The 18,074-nt window shown below is 33.4% G+C and overlaps 2 protein-coding genes across 2 annotated transcripts; one reads left to right on the forward strand and one right to left on the reverse strand.

Moving 5' to 3' along the window:
• Window positions 1–19: 19 nt before the first annotated feature.
• Window positions 20–7,707, reverse strand: LOC128165788 (uncharacterized). Its single transcript, XM_052830617.1, has 4 exons — window positions 7,608–7,707; window positions 5,117–5,419; window positions 4,648–4,849; window positions 20–4,428 (listed from the first exon to the last, which is right to left on the reverse strand). Exons 1-4 carry the CDS (start codon window positions 7,669–7,671, stop codon window positions 4,377–4,379), a joined length of 621 nt encoding a protein of 206 aa, XP_052686577.1. The 5' UTR covers window positions 7,672–7,707; the 3' UTR covers window positions 20–4,376.
• On the forward strand, window positions 7,689–18,048 carry LOC128165789 (ribonuclease H1-like). Its single transcript, XM_052830618.1, has 12 exons — window positions 7,689–7,828; window positions 8,927–9,015; window positions 9,510–9,640; window positions 10,654–10,769; window positions 11,152–11,264; window positions 13,485–13,507; window positions 14,443–14,753; window positions 15,010–15,127; window positions 16,711–16,765; window positions 16,929–17,013; window positions 17,108–17,232; window positions 17,620–18,048. Exons 2-12 carry the CDS (start codon window positions 8,935–8,937, stop codon window positions 17,722–17,724), a joined length of 1,263 nt encoding a protein of 420 aa, XP_052686578.1. The 5' UTR covers window positions 7,689–7,828; window positions 8,927–8,934; the 3' UTR covers window positions 17,725–18,048.
• Window positions 18,049–18,074: the final 26 nt, after the last annotated feature.

The following is an 18,074-nucleotide window of genomic DNA, read 5'->3' on the forward strand; positions in this document are numbered from 1 at the left end:
TAATTGTGTCTTCCGAGGGGACGGAGGTGGGGTTGAGGGTCCGAGGCATATTTGCAATAATAAAACTATGTGAATTTAATATTTTTAATTTTTTAGGGGTTAGGACCCCCTCCGCTCCTCTAGATCCGCGCACAGCTTCAATATCCGTGATTGGGACCAAAGTCTAGTGTTCTCCCTTAAGTTTTCTCTAAAGTCAGGACAGTGTCAACAAAGGTTTAAAAATTGACCACCAAATCAATATTGAAATATCGTATTACCCTGTGTAACTCTCTTTATCTTGAAGTGGGTTTATGCTACCACATACAAATCATCTTGTCATGGTCGACATTACACAAACTCGCATGCTTTATCGACTTTCAGCAATTTTCGGATACTTTTTTCAATTAAATCAATGTTCCCAAATACACTACAACAAATCTTGAGTCCTGTTTTAACTGTTTAGTTAAAGCAAACTCATTGATCTAGCTAAGTTAAATACAATTCTCTCTCTCTCTCTCTCTCTCTCTTAACTGGTATTATAAACTCAGTAGTACCATTTAAATGACTATAATATTATAATGAATCCAATATTTAATATACCATTGGCATATTAACAGTGTGAAATACAACTGTAAACAACACACTAAAATCATAAATCATAACTGTTGCAAAAATGTGAGGCAACGGGTGAAATAAATTAGATATACGGGACTATCATCAACATTTTTAGCATACATAATTTAATACATTTATTACTGGTATAATTATGTGTACCCAAAATGACAATTGCCAGTAAAAACAACCACCCATTGAATCACAGTTGCAATGCCAATCTCTTCATAAAAATGCAAGTACTTGTCTTGTCATTGTAAGGACTTTTGCTAACCGGAGAGAGGAGATTTATCAACAGGTGACTTTATAAATAAGGAAAGTGCCACTTGCAAACCATTGGAAGAACAAAAGAGGGTATTCAATAATTGATTAGTGAAACGACCTGGAAAGAAAGACAAGTGAAAAGGGCTAGAACTAGAACTAATATTTGACTTGCAAAAGACTGAGTGAGATGGTTGAGACTTTCAGTGAAAAGAATGCATCTATGAAGTTCAGTCACTAAATTTGTAATTTTCTATTCAACATTCTGTAAACCAAAATTGAAAAACTGTAATATAATCATATTATTTGAACAAAAATACAAGTAAATGACTTGGTTTATCTAATAAATGGAATGAAAAAATGTTTATTTTTTCATAATAATGTGTTAACAATTGGTGATAAATACCGGTAGTTCTGCAGCCATTTGACATGAGTGAATACTTTGCGAGGGTAAATGTATGAGATATACAATTTTCAAGCCATACTAAGGAAAATATAAACTATTAATCTTGCACATAATTTATATATCTTAAATAATAAAAAAAAAATAGAATGGGAATGAAATAAAAAGCTTGCCTAATAATTTTATGACAAAAGCTGGAAGATACCAGTATACGTATATAATTATACCTATGAATTATTTTAATAAAATAAGACATGGGTCATACCAGCTGTAATAAGGCAAAAAAAATTAATTTCTTAGTTCTCAATCAAAGAAATGAAAAGAGAATAACTCGTTTAAAACATGTCAATAACATTTGACAATGCATGTACAGCAGCATTTACATAATGCAGCAATGCCCAAAGAAACTAAACATTTTAAAATCTTTTTTGCCTTAAGCTATATGTATGGAATGTATTTTTTCAAGTATAAAAACTATATTATGCAGTCATTCGTTGTAGTAAGAGGGTGGAAATAATTTCACACTGTCTCTGAAGACTTTGGACTTAAATGTCAATAAGGGAATAAATAGGTTATGGAATTATTATGCCTATGCTAAACAATACTTTATAGTGGTTTATACTGGGAGGTGTAAAATTTGGGGACTTTCAAAGATTTTAGCATGCAATTTGTTTAACAAGTTTAATGTTGGGGATTTCAAATTCTTCACTATAAATGTTAAAGTATAAATAAGCTCAATTTTGAAATCAGCAGCCAACTGAGCACCTCCCCTCCCAAATTAACCCACTATACAGTATCCAGAAGCATTTTCATTGCAACTATATGGACGGCTAAATCAACATTTCTATTGAATTAAAATTGTTCAGCTTCATATCAATACTTGAACACCTAATGCCCCTCCTACAGAGGAAATAAATTATAGTCATTCAATAAAGTAAAATCTAAGGTAAGGTTTTCTAACAAAATAGTAAAAACTAATAAGCTTAGTTTTAAACTTTCAAAAAATGAATTTTTTCAAAGGATTTCTTCACCTGGACCAATTGCTTTTGGGTACTGGACCACACCAATATAATTTCTTGTTCGTCAGACATCTAATGAAAGACAGTACCAGCAAACGAACGATTAAATAATAGAATTTTTTTTTTGTAGACAAAATTTTTAGATGGTAAATGAATAAATATGAGCTGATTGTAATTTTTTTCTACTTGTTTCTGAATTATAGACTAAAATTATCTAAAATACGAAGAATAGAGCGGAAATAAAACAGAAAACAGCACAAATATCCTTGATGTGGGAAATTAGTAATAATATTATTTGTATAGATTTATTGAAATACGAGTGTTCGGGGGCCCGACGAACAAGAAATCAAATTGGTGTGGCCTTGAGCATTTATTTAGAAAGAAAAGAGTGGGGGAACATGTCAAATGATTTGAGTTTGTCTCCTATTTTTTTTTTTTATTATTAAAAACTACTCCATTAGATTCCCAATTATATTCAAAAGGAAATTCCCTTGCAACTTATTCTTCTAAGAAAGACACAGTATCTGTTGAACTTTGTCTTTTACACTGTAATCTTCGACATATAAGTCAAATAGTAAATAACCACATACATATGGAATACAAATTCAATAAATAATTAGGGCATCTGGTGGTCTAGTTAAAGATACTTGTAAAAATTCATTACATATACAACAATAAAATAAAATGGCAAAGTCCAGGCATGAGTTGAATCTAAAACAATACACGTTTAACTAAAACATTATATGAATATGTACATTCGACTAACTTTTGAAAATTGGATGTCAGACCTTTCTTGACCAACTGATAAAAAATTAACTGAATCTAAATCAGGCACCAGACATTCATAATTTTTTTCTAAAGCAGGCACCAGACATTCATAAAAATTTTCTCATGATAAAAACAAAATATTGAATTGCCAACCCCCCCCCCCCCCCCCCACCCCCCCTACATTATAATACACAAGTTACACATCACAATCCTCTTCGATTTTTTTCTGGCTGAATGATAACATCAGTCTGATTTTATGCCAAAAACACAGTAAATGACTTACCGTATTTTGCAACCCTTTCAGTTGGGGGTGGGGGTGGGGGGTATATTTTCATTATTGTTAGTAATTGTATACCAGAAATGTCATGTGTCTGTGGATTCAATACTGGGGTATACTCTTTTTTTCAAATCCAGCTGTTTACAAAAAAAATTTCTCTCATTTTCTTCTTTAAGAAAATTTAAACAAAAATTTAATTTCCCTAGCGACTGACCTAAAGTTGTTTTAACACTGAAATAGGAGAACGGGACAAACATTTTTTAAAAAGGTAATCTAAGTATCAACTCATCAACAATGTCATATACAACGGGTAAAATCACATAATATCATTTAGCATGTACAAACAAAGACTGTAAATTCACTTTCTGGATTAGGAAAAAAATCTTCTAAAAGATGCTAGATACATACCATCATTATACATAATAACATATTCAACTTCAAAACATAGATGTGTATGCTTGTTAGAAATACAGAGACCATGTGATAAATATTTTGTCCTTGCAAATACATTATACATGCAAGTTAAGTCAAAGCTCATTGCTTGTATGTTGATTTAAAAACCATAACATTTTGAAAGGTTTGTTATCAATTCAAATTCTACATGAAACAACATACATCTGTACCGCTACATGATGGAATCAAATACAAAATTATTATACAAGAACACATATATATCACACCTATTAATAACAGTGAAAGACTATATATACCATATGCTGTAAATAAGCATAAACACTCATTATGCTGGATCTCTTATGGAGGATTGAGAACCATTTTAACAAGACCTTGGACTTTCTGTAAGATGTAACTATCTTTCTGGCCTCAAAACAAGTGAAAAATGACGCTGGCCTCAAGTGAAATACATTAATGCACTGGTTGTGTATACATAACTCATTAGCACGACAAATCTTGTCAATTTCAAAGAGCAATGACCAAGTGGCCAACAATGGAATAGACAGGTCAACCTCACAATGCTGTTTGACACAACTACCCAAAGTTCAAGCTATTGTTAAAATGGTTCTAACTGGGACTCTCTCATTCTATAGTGTTGGGTGTTTCATTCCTCCATATGATCCTGTAGTCGCTCAAATGGATCTGTGTGGGGAGTACTGAAAACAATGGTTTATATTGGATTATGATGTATAAAACAGCAGATCACTGACTTACATTGGATATGGATTTTCATTTCTGTACAAATACTGCATTTTTCTCATTTTCAGGAGGGATAACTCTTATCAAATGAATCAATTTTATTTTTCAACACAAGCAAAGTTAAGTTTTCTTTTGAAGAGTACATACACAGACTTCGGAAAAAATTGAATACTGACCTGAGGTACTGCTGCATTCTCCGCCGTCGCCGGTACCTCCGGTACTGATAATACACAGTCACAAACACAATCGATAATGCAAAAACACTAAACACAATGCCCAAAACAATGTCCTGCACAGAGGAAGAGAAAATTGTGCGTGGTTTATAAATCACTTCTGACTCAGGTGTAGTGCCAACATTCTGATCCTTCAGGCATTCTCCTGGAATAAAAATAACATTTCATTTACAAATGCATATTGTGTGCTAGAAATAAGCCAAATTACCAATGTTTGAAAGCATATGTCTTTCCCTAAATTATTAATCAAAAATATCCGAATAAAAGAAATAATAAAGTTTAACACTTGTGTTCCTATGTTTTAAAATCTTAAAAGATAGTAGATAAACCAAGTCAGAGCACTAATGTATTATCTTAAAACATCATCTACTATATTTGAATAGATGCTGAAGATACAATGGAATATACATACCTGTTAATTCAGTTGTGATGTAAGGTATAGGTTTGTATAAAATACATGTCAAAACTACATTGTATAAAGTCTTTGTTGGAGGTGCAGTGTCTAAAGGAACTCTGAACACACTACTGTTTAGAAAAAATCTGTAAACCACAGGCAAAGGGTTTGACCTGTTTTGACTGAGATTAAAAGTTATAGTACATTTGTTGCCTATAAGGTTCTCGGAAACTCCAAAGAACGCTTCATCTTTGCATAAGCTGGTCAGGTTCAGAGTTGCTCGTTTACCACTATTTCCTTCTGTCATATTTATCAAAAAATCTGGAAAAAAATAACATGAATTATAAGGAAATAAGTTGACAATTTTTTTTTAATTAACAAAAGGCCTACAGGCATTGACAGTCACCTGAGTATCATAGCCCTTAGACTGATCTGTCTAAGGGTCTGTCTATCTAGGATACTGAGTCTAAACCCTTTCACAATTTTGGTAGAGGGCTTCATGGACATTTTAAACATGTTATTAGTTTTTTGCCAACATTTGGGAGTAGAGAAAAGGGTATTGAAAATTTGGCCCTTTTTTTTTTTTTTTGTTTGGCCCCACCAATGAGACCCTTTGGGCGATACTGTCCTAAATTTCACAATTTATATTCCTCTTATCCTAGAGATGCTTTAAACCAAAAATGATTGGCCTTGTAGTTTTCAAGAAGAATTAAAAAATATAAGTTGTTAACACACAATGTATAACGCACGACGACGGATGAAGACCAATTGCAATAGGTCACCTGAGTGACTCAGGTGGTCTAAAAATGGTAATAACTGGCCTTGTAGTTTTCAGGAAGAAGTTGAAAAATGTAAAATTGTTAGCACATGATCATCGATGGACAAATACCAATTGCAAATGGTCACCTGAGTGACTCAGGTGACTTTAAAGTAAAAAGAAACAAGGTGTCCCTAGTACTTCCCAATGGAGAAACGATGTCAACATTCCCCATCATAAATCTAAATCTCTGTAAGGAATTTTTCATTTATGTTCATTTCTGCAGGTGAAAATGATAAAATGTCAGTGAAGAAATCTTGGATTTTTTTCCTTGTATTAATTTGAATTGTACTTCTATGATGGTACTGTGGTAGAGTGTTATTTTTAATTTGTTTTTATTTAAATTTTTCCGTAATTAATAAAAGCATACAATACTTTTGGTTTTTATTTTACTTATTCATACAAGTCCCGAGGGTAGTTTATAGATCCGTGATTTTCATTGGTTGAGAGGGTTTCATGCGAAGTTCTCAGTGCTTATCAGTTATAGAGCAGTAGTTTTTCAGCCAGTTGAGATATTTTGACTACATGACTATTTTCATTAAATGATCACGAAAGACTTCAGGACATCGACTGGCTATCTGTCGTTCAGAGTATTCACCCATTAATCGGGTATTGTACCATTTGGAACCCTGATCCATAATCAGGGTTCATAATGAAATAATTATAATAAATATAAAGAACCTGAGATGTGGCATTTTCCTTGCTATCATACAAAGGAAATACTACTACAGAAATGGCGCCCACGTTGGGACCTGGGTATTCTCTGGCGGGTGAGAGAGATTGTCTCCAGAACTTTGCCCCACAGGCATTGGCACTCTGGAAGAGTCGAGGACGACTCTTTCCTAGGAGGGGGACAATGTGGTAGAGTCAGGTATATGGCATTCCTACTAGCTCTGGCTAGTGGGTTAACCCTTTAGCTCGATCGGTAGAGTACTGGACTGGCGTGCCAGAAGACCCGGGTTCAAACCCCAGCAGAGGCAATAAGTGTCTCTGTTACAGAACTGAAATGTGTATTCTCATTAAACTTTGTCAAAAATGACGCAAGTCAAATATTCAAGTCTAATTTTAATTAGATTATTACGTCATTTGTCATATATAATTTTATGTGTTGATATGTGTTGGCAAATACTGTGTTAACTATGTATAACATTATTTTTACTCAAGTTGAAGTGATTTTGTAGAGAAAATAAATATATTCCAAAGTAATGTTTCGCCTTTCTGGTTTTGTCAATTTTTTCACCTCATATATTAATTGTGATTTGTAGAATTTAATTCTTTATAAAACAGTTAACAATTAATTGACTTAGATAATGTAGACAACAATCTGAAAACCTTCATAGATCTATTCATGATATATACTGGTAGAACCATTTTAACAAGAGCTTGGACTTTGGGTAGTTGTGTCAAACAGCAATGTGACGAAAGCCTGTCTATTTCATTGTTGGCAGCCATGGCTCTTTGAAATCAACAAGATTTGTCTAGCTTTTGAGCTAAGAATATGCAATCGGTGTATTTTTCGCCTGAAACCAGCGTCATTTTTAACTTGTTTTGACGCAAGAAATAGACAGTTACGTTCTACTGAAAGTCCAAGGCCTTGTTAAAATGGTTCTAAATGCTAAAGCAAATTGGAAAAGGCAAATCTCCAGACAAGAGATGAGATTATCTTTTTTAACTGTGATACGTTTCACTCACTTAATGCAATAAAACAAAATCTAATCCACATAGATTTCATTTTCATTTTGAAGAATTTACGCATCAGACCATCGTCCACATCGTACCACCACTAACATCCGGTTTATAAAATTTAGTTAAGTCTTTCTTATTAATTTCGAGTTCCAAAATAGAGGGGAACTAGCTTTCAGAGTTGAGAAAAGAGAACGTTTTATAGTGTTTAAGGATTAAAGGAGGTCAAGGTATCATTGTTGTCAATATTGTAATTATAACAGTGTTATCTGATTGTCAAACTATTTATTATAAAAGCATCATTGCATACATATGTAAACCAGTATGCAGTCTTTATTTTGATAAATTGCTTGAAGAATAACTAACGTTTCTATTACTCTGAACACTTTGTTGCCGGTTATTTTCATTTTCCAATATTTTTGTACTGTAAACTGTACCCAAATTAAAGTTATAATATAAGCTTTTTTTTATGTACGTAGCATATGAAACAACCATATACTAAAAGAATTGAATTAGGCTTAGCAATATACTCACTTGAAACAAGCAGCATAACAATATCAATAAATTAAAAATTTATATTAATATTTTGATGCTTTGATGAAAATGCGTTGTATTTATTAAAATTGTACCAGCATGTAAACTGGTTATATATGATAAACAAATTTGAGAGTTTTGAATTCCTGTGGGATGTTACATATGTACTACCTACATCATGTAGGCTGCTCATCAAAACAAGCTTTTAAATATTGACCTCATTTCTTCTAATTTTCTGAGAGAAGCTCATTAATATTCATAGATTGTCAAATTAAAACCAAAAAGTTGTTTGCCAAGATCTGCTCTGCTGTGTGAAATTGAAACTAATGTTTTCAAGTGAAATATTAATATACTGTATACAAGGAAATATTCGCCCCGTCTTATTTCCGCCCCTTTCACCCTCGTTGTCAGCGGGCGAATTTAAGAGTTGGCAAATACCCAATGTTCCAAGTTATCTCTTTAGTACACAATCTTGTCTGGGCGAATTTAAGATAGGGCTAAATCATTTGCAAGTGCAGAAGGGCGAATATAACACGGGGCAAAAATAACCCTGTATACAGTACATTCCTGGATGAAGTCAAGTTTCATTATATGTTCAATGTATTCATGTCTATTATAGCTATCATGTCTATTATAGCCAATGACTGAACATTTATATAGCCATGAGTAAACCCTGCATACATGTATATCAAATCAGAGTTTGTCATGTACTTCTCAAAGTCCAAGCTCCTGTTTAAATGTTTCTTTCTTATCAGATTATTTTAAATCTGGCCAATGTTTTTTTTTCCCATCAGATTTAACCATGGGGTCTATCATGGGAAAAGCTATGGATGAGAACTTGAAGAAAAATCAGGAATTTATGAAGCAAATGAACCAAATTGTCGTAAGTTGAGTTATATCAAGATGATTAATTCAGTAAGCTCTATTTACTGGTAAATCAGCTAGGCTGAGCCTAGATGTTTGCAATTAACTTTTATGCCAAAAAATGTCATAAGAGTGTATCTTGTATTTAAAGTCATCATTGAGTTAATTAAAGAATAATGTTTGCTTAATTCTTTTGAGTTTTATAAAGATGAAGTACTTTTATTCTAATGAGATGACAGTCTGAAAAAAGGGAAATATACATGAGCTAAACATTTTCAGTTTACATATGAATATTATTCTATTAATTTCTAGTAACCTAGTAATTGTTCAATAAGCATCCACAGAACAGAATTTTTGACATTTTTATGATTCACAGATACCAATTTTTCAATTAGTATCAGATCAAATTATGTTATAGGATGAGTTATACAAATTTAAAAGTTACATACACAAGTACATACTACATGTACAAGTACAAAATTTGCAATTAATTGTTTACTCTGTGTACGTCAGTTAGAAAGACAGATTCAGATGCAGAATCAGATGAGAGAAAAACAAATGGCCATGATGGTAGCTCGATCAAGGGACCTCTTCCAGTGGTTTGGTGCTTTTTATGCCACCTATGCATTTGCAGCAATTGCAGCGTAAGTTGCATTAATTCACATAAAGAAATAAAGATTATAATGCTTATATTAATAATATGATCAGCTTAAAAAAAAACAATTTTTAACCGGGTTTTCCGAAGGAAAAATCCGGTTATTAAAATGGTGAAAATGGCGGGCGGGCGGGTGGGCGGGCAACTGCCAAAAGGGTACCCTCATTGTACGGATAACTCCTCCTACAGTTTTCAAGATAGGAAGTTGTTCTTTTGCAGATTAATTGTACATGTATCAGAGGTGTGCATATTGCTAGGATTTTGATTTCCGATAATTTATGAAAAAAATACCAGCGTTTGAACTTAGTCATTTTTTGGCAAAATATGGCATATAGGGTACCCTAATTGTACGGATAACTCCTCCTACAGTTTTCAAGATAGGAAGTGGTTCTTTTGCAGATCAATTGTACATATATCAGAGGTATGCATTTTGCTAGGATTTTGATTTCTGATTATTCATGAAAAAAATACCAGCTTTTGAACTTAGTCATTATTTGGCAAAATATTGCATATAGGGTACCCTCATTGTACAGATAACTCCTCCTACAGTTTTCAAGATAGGAGGTGGTTCTTTTGCAGATCAGTTGTACATATATCAGAGGTGTGCATATTGCTAGGATTTTGATTTCTGATATTTCATGAAAAAAATACCAGCGTTTGAACTTAGTAATTTTTTTGGCAAAATATTGCATATAGGGTACCCTCATTGTACGGATAACTCCTCCTACAGTTTTCAAGATAGGAAGTGGTTCTTTTGCAGATCAATTGTACATATATCAGAGGTGTGCATATTGCTAGGATTTTGATTTCTGATAATTCATGAAAAAAATACCAGCTTTTGAACTTAGTAATTGTTTTGGCAAAATATTGCATATAGGGTACACCATTTCACTGGATATAGGTTGACATGGATTATGGATACAGTTCACATAAAAGAAAACCCGGTTTGCTGTCACATTGACAGCTTTTCACTTGTTGTAAAATTTGCAATATTATTTCTAGGAATATGAAATCCAAAGGGAAGAACAAAGCTATGGTAGCTCCACTATTGCCTCTCACATTTATCCTAGGATATCAGTATGACCTTGCGTATGGAGAAAAAATGGAAAGGATGAGAAGTAAGTACAATCTTATTAAGTCTCATATTACTGTATATATGTATATATACATGTACTTCGCATGATGCAGATTTAGTTAAATTACATCATAGCAAAAAAATCCTTGATAAACAGCATTTCCATAGAAACCTTAAGCTGTTAAAATTTGGTTTCTTATTTCATATTACCCTTACTATGTAAATAAGTAAAAACCCATACTTTGATGCTATGCCTGCTTTTTATACATGGTATCCTAAGCAGTGGAAGAATCTAGAGTTGATGGGAAGTTCTTATACCTTCAAACCATTGAATTCTGTCAACAGCATCTAGCTTTTTTCATGAAATGGTTCATCTGAATGAAATGCTTCACTGATGTTTTGCCTCTAATTGATTACTTTTACAGAGGAAGCTGACCGGGTCCTTGACAACGAGTCCTACCTGCTGAACATGCCTCACGGTCTCCCATCATTTGAGACCATCGAGGCTGGAAGACAAAAGGCCAAGCTGGATAGCATAGTTAACAAGGGCCATGACATATTCCTGTGATCTTATTGACTTAGTTCCTAGTCAGTTCTGGAGTTTATTAGAAGATACAATTTTATGGATTCTATCATATTGAGGATTAGTGTGCTCTCATACTGAGGAATAATGTGCTCTCATTTTGGTTTTCTGTGTCTTTTACACTTTGTATCTTCTGATTAGAACAATTTTTAATTGTTGTGGAGTGTATAATTGTTACATAGGGAAAACTAAAGTGTTTTGTTTCTATCATACTGATATTTCATTCCATTCAATTCTATGAGAAATATCATGTTTTCAATGTAATAAAGTATAGATTGTTATTTATATTGTACTATTTTTTTTACATATAAAAGAATTATAAAGTAAGAGAAGTGCATGGTTATTTATTGATTCAGAAAATAATGTTGGGGTGGGTGGGGGGGGGAGGGGAGGGGTCTTGTATTGAAAATACTGAGTATCACACCAAATTGAACCCGTCAGTCAACTCATTTTTTTAAATAAATTGTTATATTGTATTTTTTTTCCTCTTCGCAAATTCCGATGGGGGGGGGGGTGTTCCAATCCTCCCACCCCCTTTTCTAGATCCGCATATTAAGTGCATTTCCGCATGGAAGTAGTTTTACTTATTATTAAAGAAAATGAATTTTTAAATTATTATTAAAGTTGATATTTATGTCAAAATTATTCTTGAGGGGTTTTTTTCTTGCTTCTAAAATACGTCCCTGAATTCATACATATGATACCGGCAAATATAACACCATATCAATTCAAAACTTTTTATCAATTATGTACACGTTTTATGTCTTCTTTTTACAAAATTCTTTTTTCTCTATACCTTCATGGATGAAAAAATTTAAGTCTTTTTTGCATCCTAATGAAGAAGTAAAGCAAAAGAAACACGAAGTGTTTAAGTACGAACTACCTATGACATGAACTGGTTCTCGTCTCCTGATTGAAAAAGAAAGTAGAAATTGTTTTGGAACAAATATTGAAATACGTTTTAAACACTGTAAATATGTTATGGTGTCTGAAACACGTGCGTGTTCGGTAAAATAATAATTTGAGGGGTATAATTTGAATAACATAAAGTCAAAATATAGTTTGACAATATGCATGATATGTGTTCTTGAAGAGCCATCTGATATCGCCTGACCAGTGACCAATCGTTAGCGTCCGTTAATGTTTACTACTCACATCAGAACCTCGACACGCATTTGTACACATATAGGTGGTAAAATGCCATTCTATGCTGTAAGACGAGGACGAAATGTAGGGATATACAATGATTGGTAAGAAATAATTGCCTGTTAATTTTTTAAGGGAATGATTTATTATAATTCAGATGGCTGAATTGCAAGGTTTGCATCATTTTCCTCCTGAATCATTCAGTGAATGTCGTGGATTTTTCGCGCCATAATACTCAGTAAGGAAAATAACCGATGATGGTTCATATATAACATGCCATGTCACAATGACAAGTGTGTGTGTTTCAGGCAATTGATTAAAACTATGGCTTACATTTATATTTTTCTAAATATGGCTCTTTCTACCTTTATCTTATTAACAATTCAATGATATATGAACAATTAAGTTTTTAGAATGAAGGAGGGGGGATTCAAGTTGAAGAAAAGGATATTAAGTAGGTCCAGTATAATTACTAGATTAAGCCATGTAGCTTGAACTGTCTACATAGCTTTAATTTAGCTACTCAATCATATTTTTTTCTAAATTGGGCATTCATATAAAAAAGTTGCATTTAGGTTCAGCAGTAATTCTTAACTCAATTTAAATTGATCTGAAAACAATTCATGAAAAGCATCACTCTTTCAGCGCAATTGCTGACAAAGTTCTAAAAGTTTTGAGGCCATATGCATGTTTATGTGTTAATTTTACCTAACAGCTACTTCTTAAATAAAATATTATATAAGAACAGTTCTGGTTAACTTGATAATTGATTGGTTATCAGTCACGACAATGTAAAGTAATCACTTTAAATATCCATGCCTCATTATATGCGAGGTTGCATACAATTAAACAATAGAAATGCATGTTTTGCTGAAAACTGTTCAAAAGCAGTGATGTGTCAGCGATAACTATTTTTGCTCTGGGTTTCTTTTTAAAACTACAAGTATACAGTACAAATACTGTAGAAGTTGACAGTTCCTTTGGACTTTTTGTCTGTTTTGCATAAAAAGCAAAATTTTATAATTGTAGCTAAATAAACATACTTCAGGTAGGTAAATAAGGCTATGTAGGCAAATCAAGCTACATACAGCACACCCCGGGTTTACTTTTGGGGTTTACTCTGGGTTTACTTTTTGAAAATTTGGGTCCACTTGGGGTTTACTTTGGGTTTACTTGTGAATCAAGGTCAACTGTACGGACTAAAGTGTGGAATAGACCCATATTTTACATGTATCTTACCATCCTACTGCCTGCAATTCCTGCCCCTTGTATATTCCGAATACACAGTTAGCGTCTGCTTTCAGTGGTACATATTTCTGACAGGGTTTACTCTCTGTGTCCACTCTGGGTTTAATTTGGGTTTACTCTGGGTCCACTCTAGTAAACCCAGACTAAAACCAGAAAGTTAACCCAGTGTTTAGGTGGGGTTTACTTTCTGTTAAGTTGGGTCTGATCGGCATTGTAGCTAGATCTAGTGATTTTACTAGACATGTTAACAGTAAAAAGATGAAAACATTTTCCATTATAAATCTCCATGAAAAATTTGTTCTCATTCGTGTTAATTTATCTGCGCAAAAAAGAGATGAAGTGTCAATGAAGAAATCTTGGAGTTTTTCCCTTGTAATGGTTTAAAGTACTTTGTTGACAGATATGTGTATTTTTCCTGAAATTCTTCAAAAGTAATAGAAACGGTAGTTTTGGACACTCTATAGCCCATCGTTGGAACCAACGGGGTTTCTATTCGTTACACTGCTTTCAACTGTTGAAAGCAGTGTAACGGATAGAAAACCCGTGGGTTCCGACGATGTCTATAGCTGTGTTGTAGCTTGTGTGAATGTTGTGTATACCAGTAAAAAAATTATGATTGATTTTTAACATAAAACAAAATGTTATAGGGATTCTACTAAAGTATGAGCTATCTTTAAAATTACAGTATTTTTTCAACAGTTGAGTACATTATTACAATTTTAATTCATGAATGCTGTAGGGATTCTTGTAAAGCTCAAGTGCACGGATATGGTGGAGCACGTTACAAGAAGTTTAACTCACCAGAGGAGGCCCAAGCCTTTGTCAATGGACAAGACAGTGGGGGCTTCTCAAATTATACAAGTGGTGGCCAGTCAAGTTACAAGTATTCATGGGATTCAGCGCAGAGTTATAGCTCATGCTACAGTAATGAAACTCCTCAACATAGCAGTCATTACTCATACCAACATCAGAAGAAATACACTTCAGGGCACCGCAGTAGTCCTTATACCTGTAGCAGTCGGCAGTATTCAAGCTCTTCAACATCAAGTGGTTCGCTACTTTTAAATAGCAGTAATTCATATGTTGTATAAATACATATACATGTACTCTATAGCATTTAGTACATGTATATGTTGTTATTTATTCAAAAATTTGATACATGTGTACAAGAATATTTTTTTATTGTGAGAAAGATAATATATATCTGTTTATATTTCAATGAAAAATTTGATAAGTTTGCAGCTCTTTTATTTTACAAAGTACTGAAATTAGTACATGTAATATTAATTCAATAAATATAAATCAGGTTCCACTTACAAAGGCTTTGAGGAGGATCATGTTTACACAGATGGATGTTGTCGTAATAATGGACGAGATAATCCTGTGGCTGGTGTAGGAGTTTACTGGGGCCCTGATCACCCAAGGTCTGTCCTCCACTTCTCAGAATTTCTCTCTGTTACATATAAGGTTGACTGGTATTCAGCCAATTAGTTTTTAAAGTTTTGTTATCCTTGTAAAGGTGTTGTCATGTTTTATGATAATATGTTATAAAATTTAACAATTTTTAGCTCACCGAGACTAAGTCGGTGGAAGCTTATGCTATACCCCCGGCGTCAGCGTCCGGACCTCTTTAAAGTTTATGGAGCAGGCCCTGTATCTATGACTATATCTTACTTACTACTGGTTCTTACTTCATCATACTTGCATGGATGGTGTGTCTTATGATATTCATGCACTTGACAGCATGAATGCTGAATCTGAGCAATATATCTCGGATGCTGGATGAGGTTAGGTTTTTGGGGCTGCTTACAGTTTTTGGAGCAGGTGCCCTTTGATGACTCTATCTTACTTACTACTGGTCCTAACTTTACTAAACTTGCATGGATGGTACATCTTACAATACTTATGCACCTGACAGGCTTAGATGCTGAATCTCTGACAGAGTTTTCAAGATGCTAGGTGAGGTTAAGGTTTTAAGAGCTGGTCAGAGTTTTTGGAACAGGTGCCTATGATTAACAAATCTTAGATATTATTGAATCAAATTTAATCAAAGAACTAAATTTGGTATGGTCAAACATCTGCCCCTAATTTTAACCAGTTTTTAAGTAGCATCGTATCAAAATGAAATCTTCATAAAACATTTTAAAGAGGATGTCATATTATTCTTGACATTACTCATCATTGTCCGATAACGTTCATCTCCGACATCAATAAAATGGGCTAATTCCTGCTATTTTGCAAACAAATGAAAATTTCATCATTTTTCCTTCATATTTTGCTTTTGGAAGTATAGAGGGCAGGTTTGCTCAAGTACCATTTTAACACAAGATTTTGCTTATAGGTTATCTAATTATACACATCATAGTTAAAAATGGCACTTGATAAAGCATGGGCTTGATATTTTTAAGTTGCAAAACAAAACACCCTGAATATGCTCCAAATCATTAATTTATCAAAATTAAACCATCTTCATGACGTCATGTTTACATTTATGACATCACTGGGACGATAGCCTTTTACATACTTAATTTCAATATGATTTCAACTATCTTTAACCTTATTTTCAAAGCTCTCTTACTTTAATTTTGTTGGCGATAAATGCATAATACAGCATATAGTCATTTGAATAGATGATGCATCTTGTGACATTGATGCACTCCACTGGCTTGGATGCTGAATCTGAGTCGTAGGTTTCGGATGCTGGAGGAGGTTAAGTTTTCTGGAATAGGTCACATGTGTATATAAACAATATTACATTGTACAAATTTAAACTTAAATGACTGATTTAACTACATAAATGAATCACAGAGCTAGCTTCAGATACAGAGAGTGATCTTGATTATCTAGATCCTTAGACAGGTTTAAGATTTTGGAACAACTCAAACTGTGTTCGGCTCCTGGAGCTGGTTATAAAATGAAGTAAATTCTGCTCAAATAATAATATCCCACAGAAGTACAAATCCTTCTTGGGCAGCTGTAGTTGTTAATTGGTGATTTGTTTTTCCAGCAATGTAAGTGAGAGGTTACCTGGAAGAGCTACCAACAACAGAGCAGAAATACATGTAAACTTTTATAGATTTTTCTATGTTTGTAAAGAAAATGTAAAATGATTAATTCATCATTGAAATGATTTTTCCAACAATATTATGGTAAGTTTTGTTTATGATTTGTGAAAGACTCTAAATTAGGGAAGTATTCAAAATATTATATCTTAAATTTTTGCAGGCAGCAAGAATTGCTGTGAAACAAGCCAAAGAAAAGGGAATGGGAAGTGTTACAGTTGTGACAGATAGCCAATTTCTTATCAATGGTAAGTTGTCAATACCAACATTATTATCACGTGACAGCACAGTTTGATAGATACAGGACAGACAAAACAGTAGACAATTTACTCATATTTTCAGGAATAACAAGTTGGATTCACAAATGGAAGAAAAATGGCTGGACATTATCGGACAACACGAAAGTCAAAAATGAGGAGGACTGGAAATCGTTAGATTCTGAGATGCAGGGCATCGACGTCAAATTTGTAAGGATATTAGTATCTACAGTCTCTTCAGTCAAGAGTGTAGAATACTTGATAAAAAATTCATGAAGTACAGATTTTGTACAAGTTGTTCATACTGTACATAATTATGAAATGCCTATTTATCATGCATAGATTTCTAAGAAAAAAGAATTAAAGCTTTAAAAAAACACTGTTGCCCTATTACAGTTATGTTGGTGTGCATATTTTTGATACAATAAAAAAACTTAGAAAATTTAAAGACTTGTTCATTCACCAGAGCATCATTTGCTTTGAATTATGCAATTTTTTCTGTCATTAAGCTTTATATAATTTTATATTTCTACTACAGAGTATTCATATTATGCTTGTCTATCAGTGTAAGGATTAACTATTTTCTTCATCTGACAGAAACATGTCCCTGGTCATAGAGGAGTGGATGGGAATGAGGCTGCAGACAGGCTGGCCAATGAAGGAGCCATGAAAATTATGCAAAAGAAGTCATGGTTCAACTGAACTGAACTTACCATTCTGTGTTCATGTACTTTGACTTTTGAATAAGCAGGTACCTGGTGCTTTCAGCAAGTTCACATATTATGCTCCATGAGTTCATGCATTGTGAGATTGAGCAGATTATGAACCTTCAATATGTGATCTTTGATAAAAAAAACTTGCATTGTGGGATTGAGCAGGTCATGAACTTCAATATGTGATCTCTGGTCAGAAACATGTTATAAATGATTTGAGCGACTTGTAGAATATCTTAGTATTTGTTTGGAAAAAGTATTTTGAATAAATGCTTGGGAAACCACATACAGTGATTTCTCGGTTTTTTTTTTATTTCATCGTTCCTTGCCATTAACCTT

Source organism: Crassostrea angulata, chromosome 10 (genome assembly GCF_025612915.1).
Source record: "Crassostrea angulata isolate pt1a10 chromosome 10, ASM2561291v2, whole genome shotgun sequence".
Taxonomy (NCBI): Eukaryota; Metazoa; Mollusca; class Bivalvia; order Ostreida; family Ostreidae; genus Magallana; species Magallana angulata.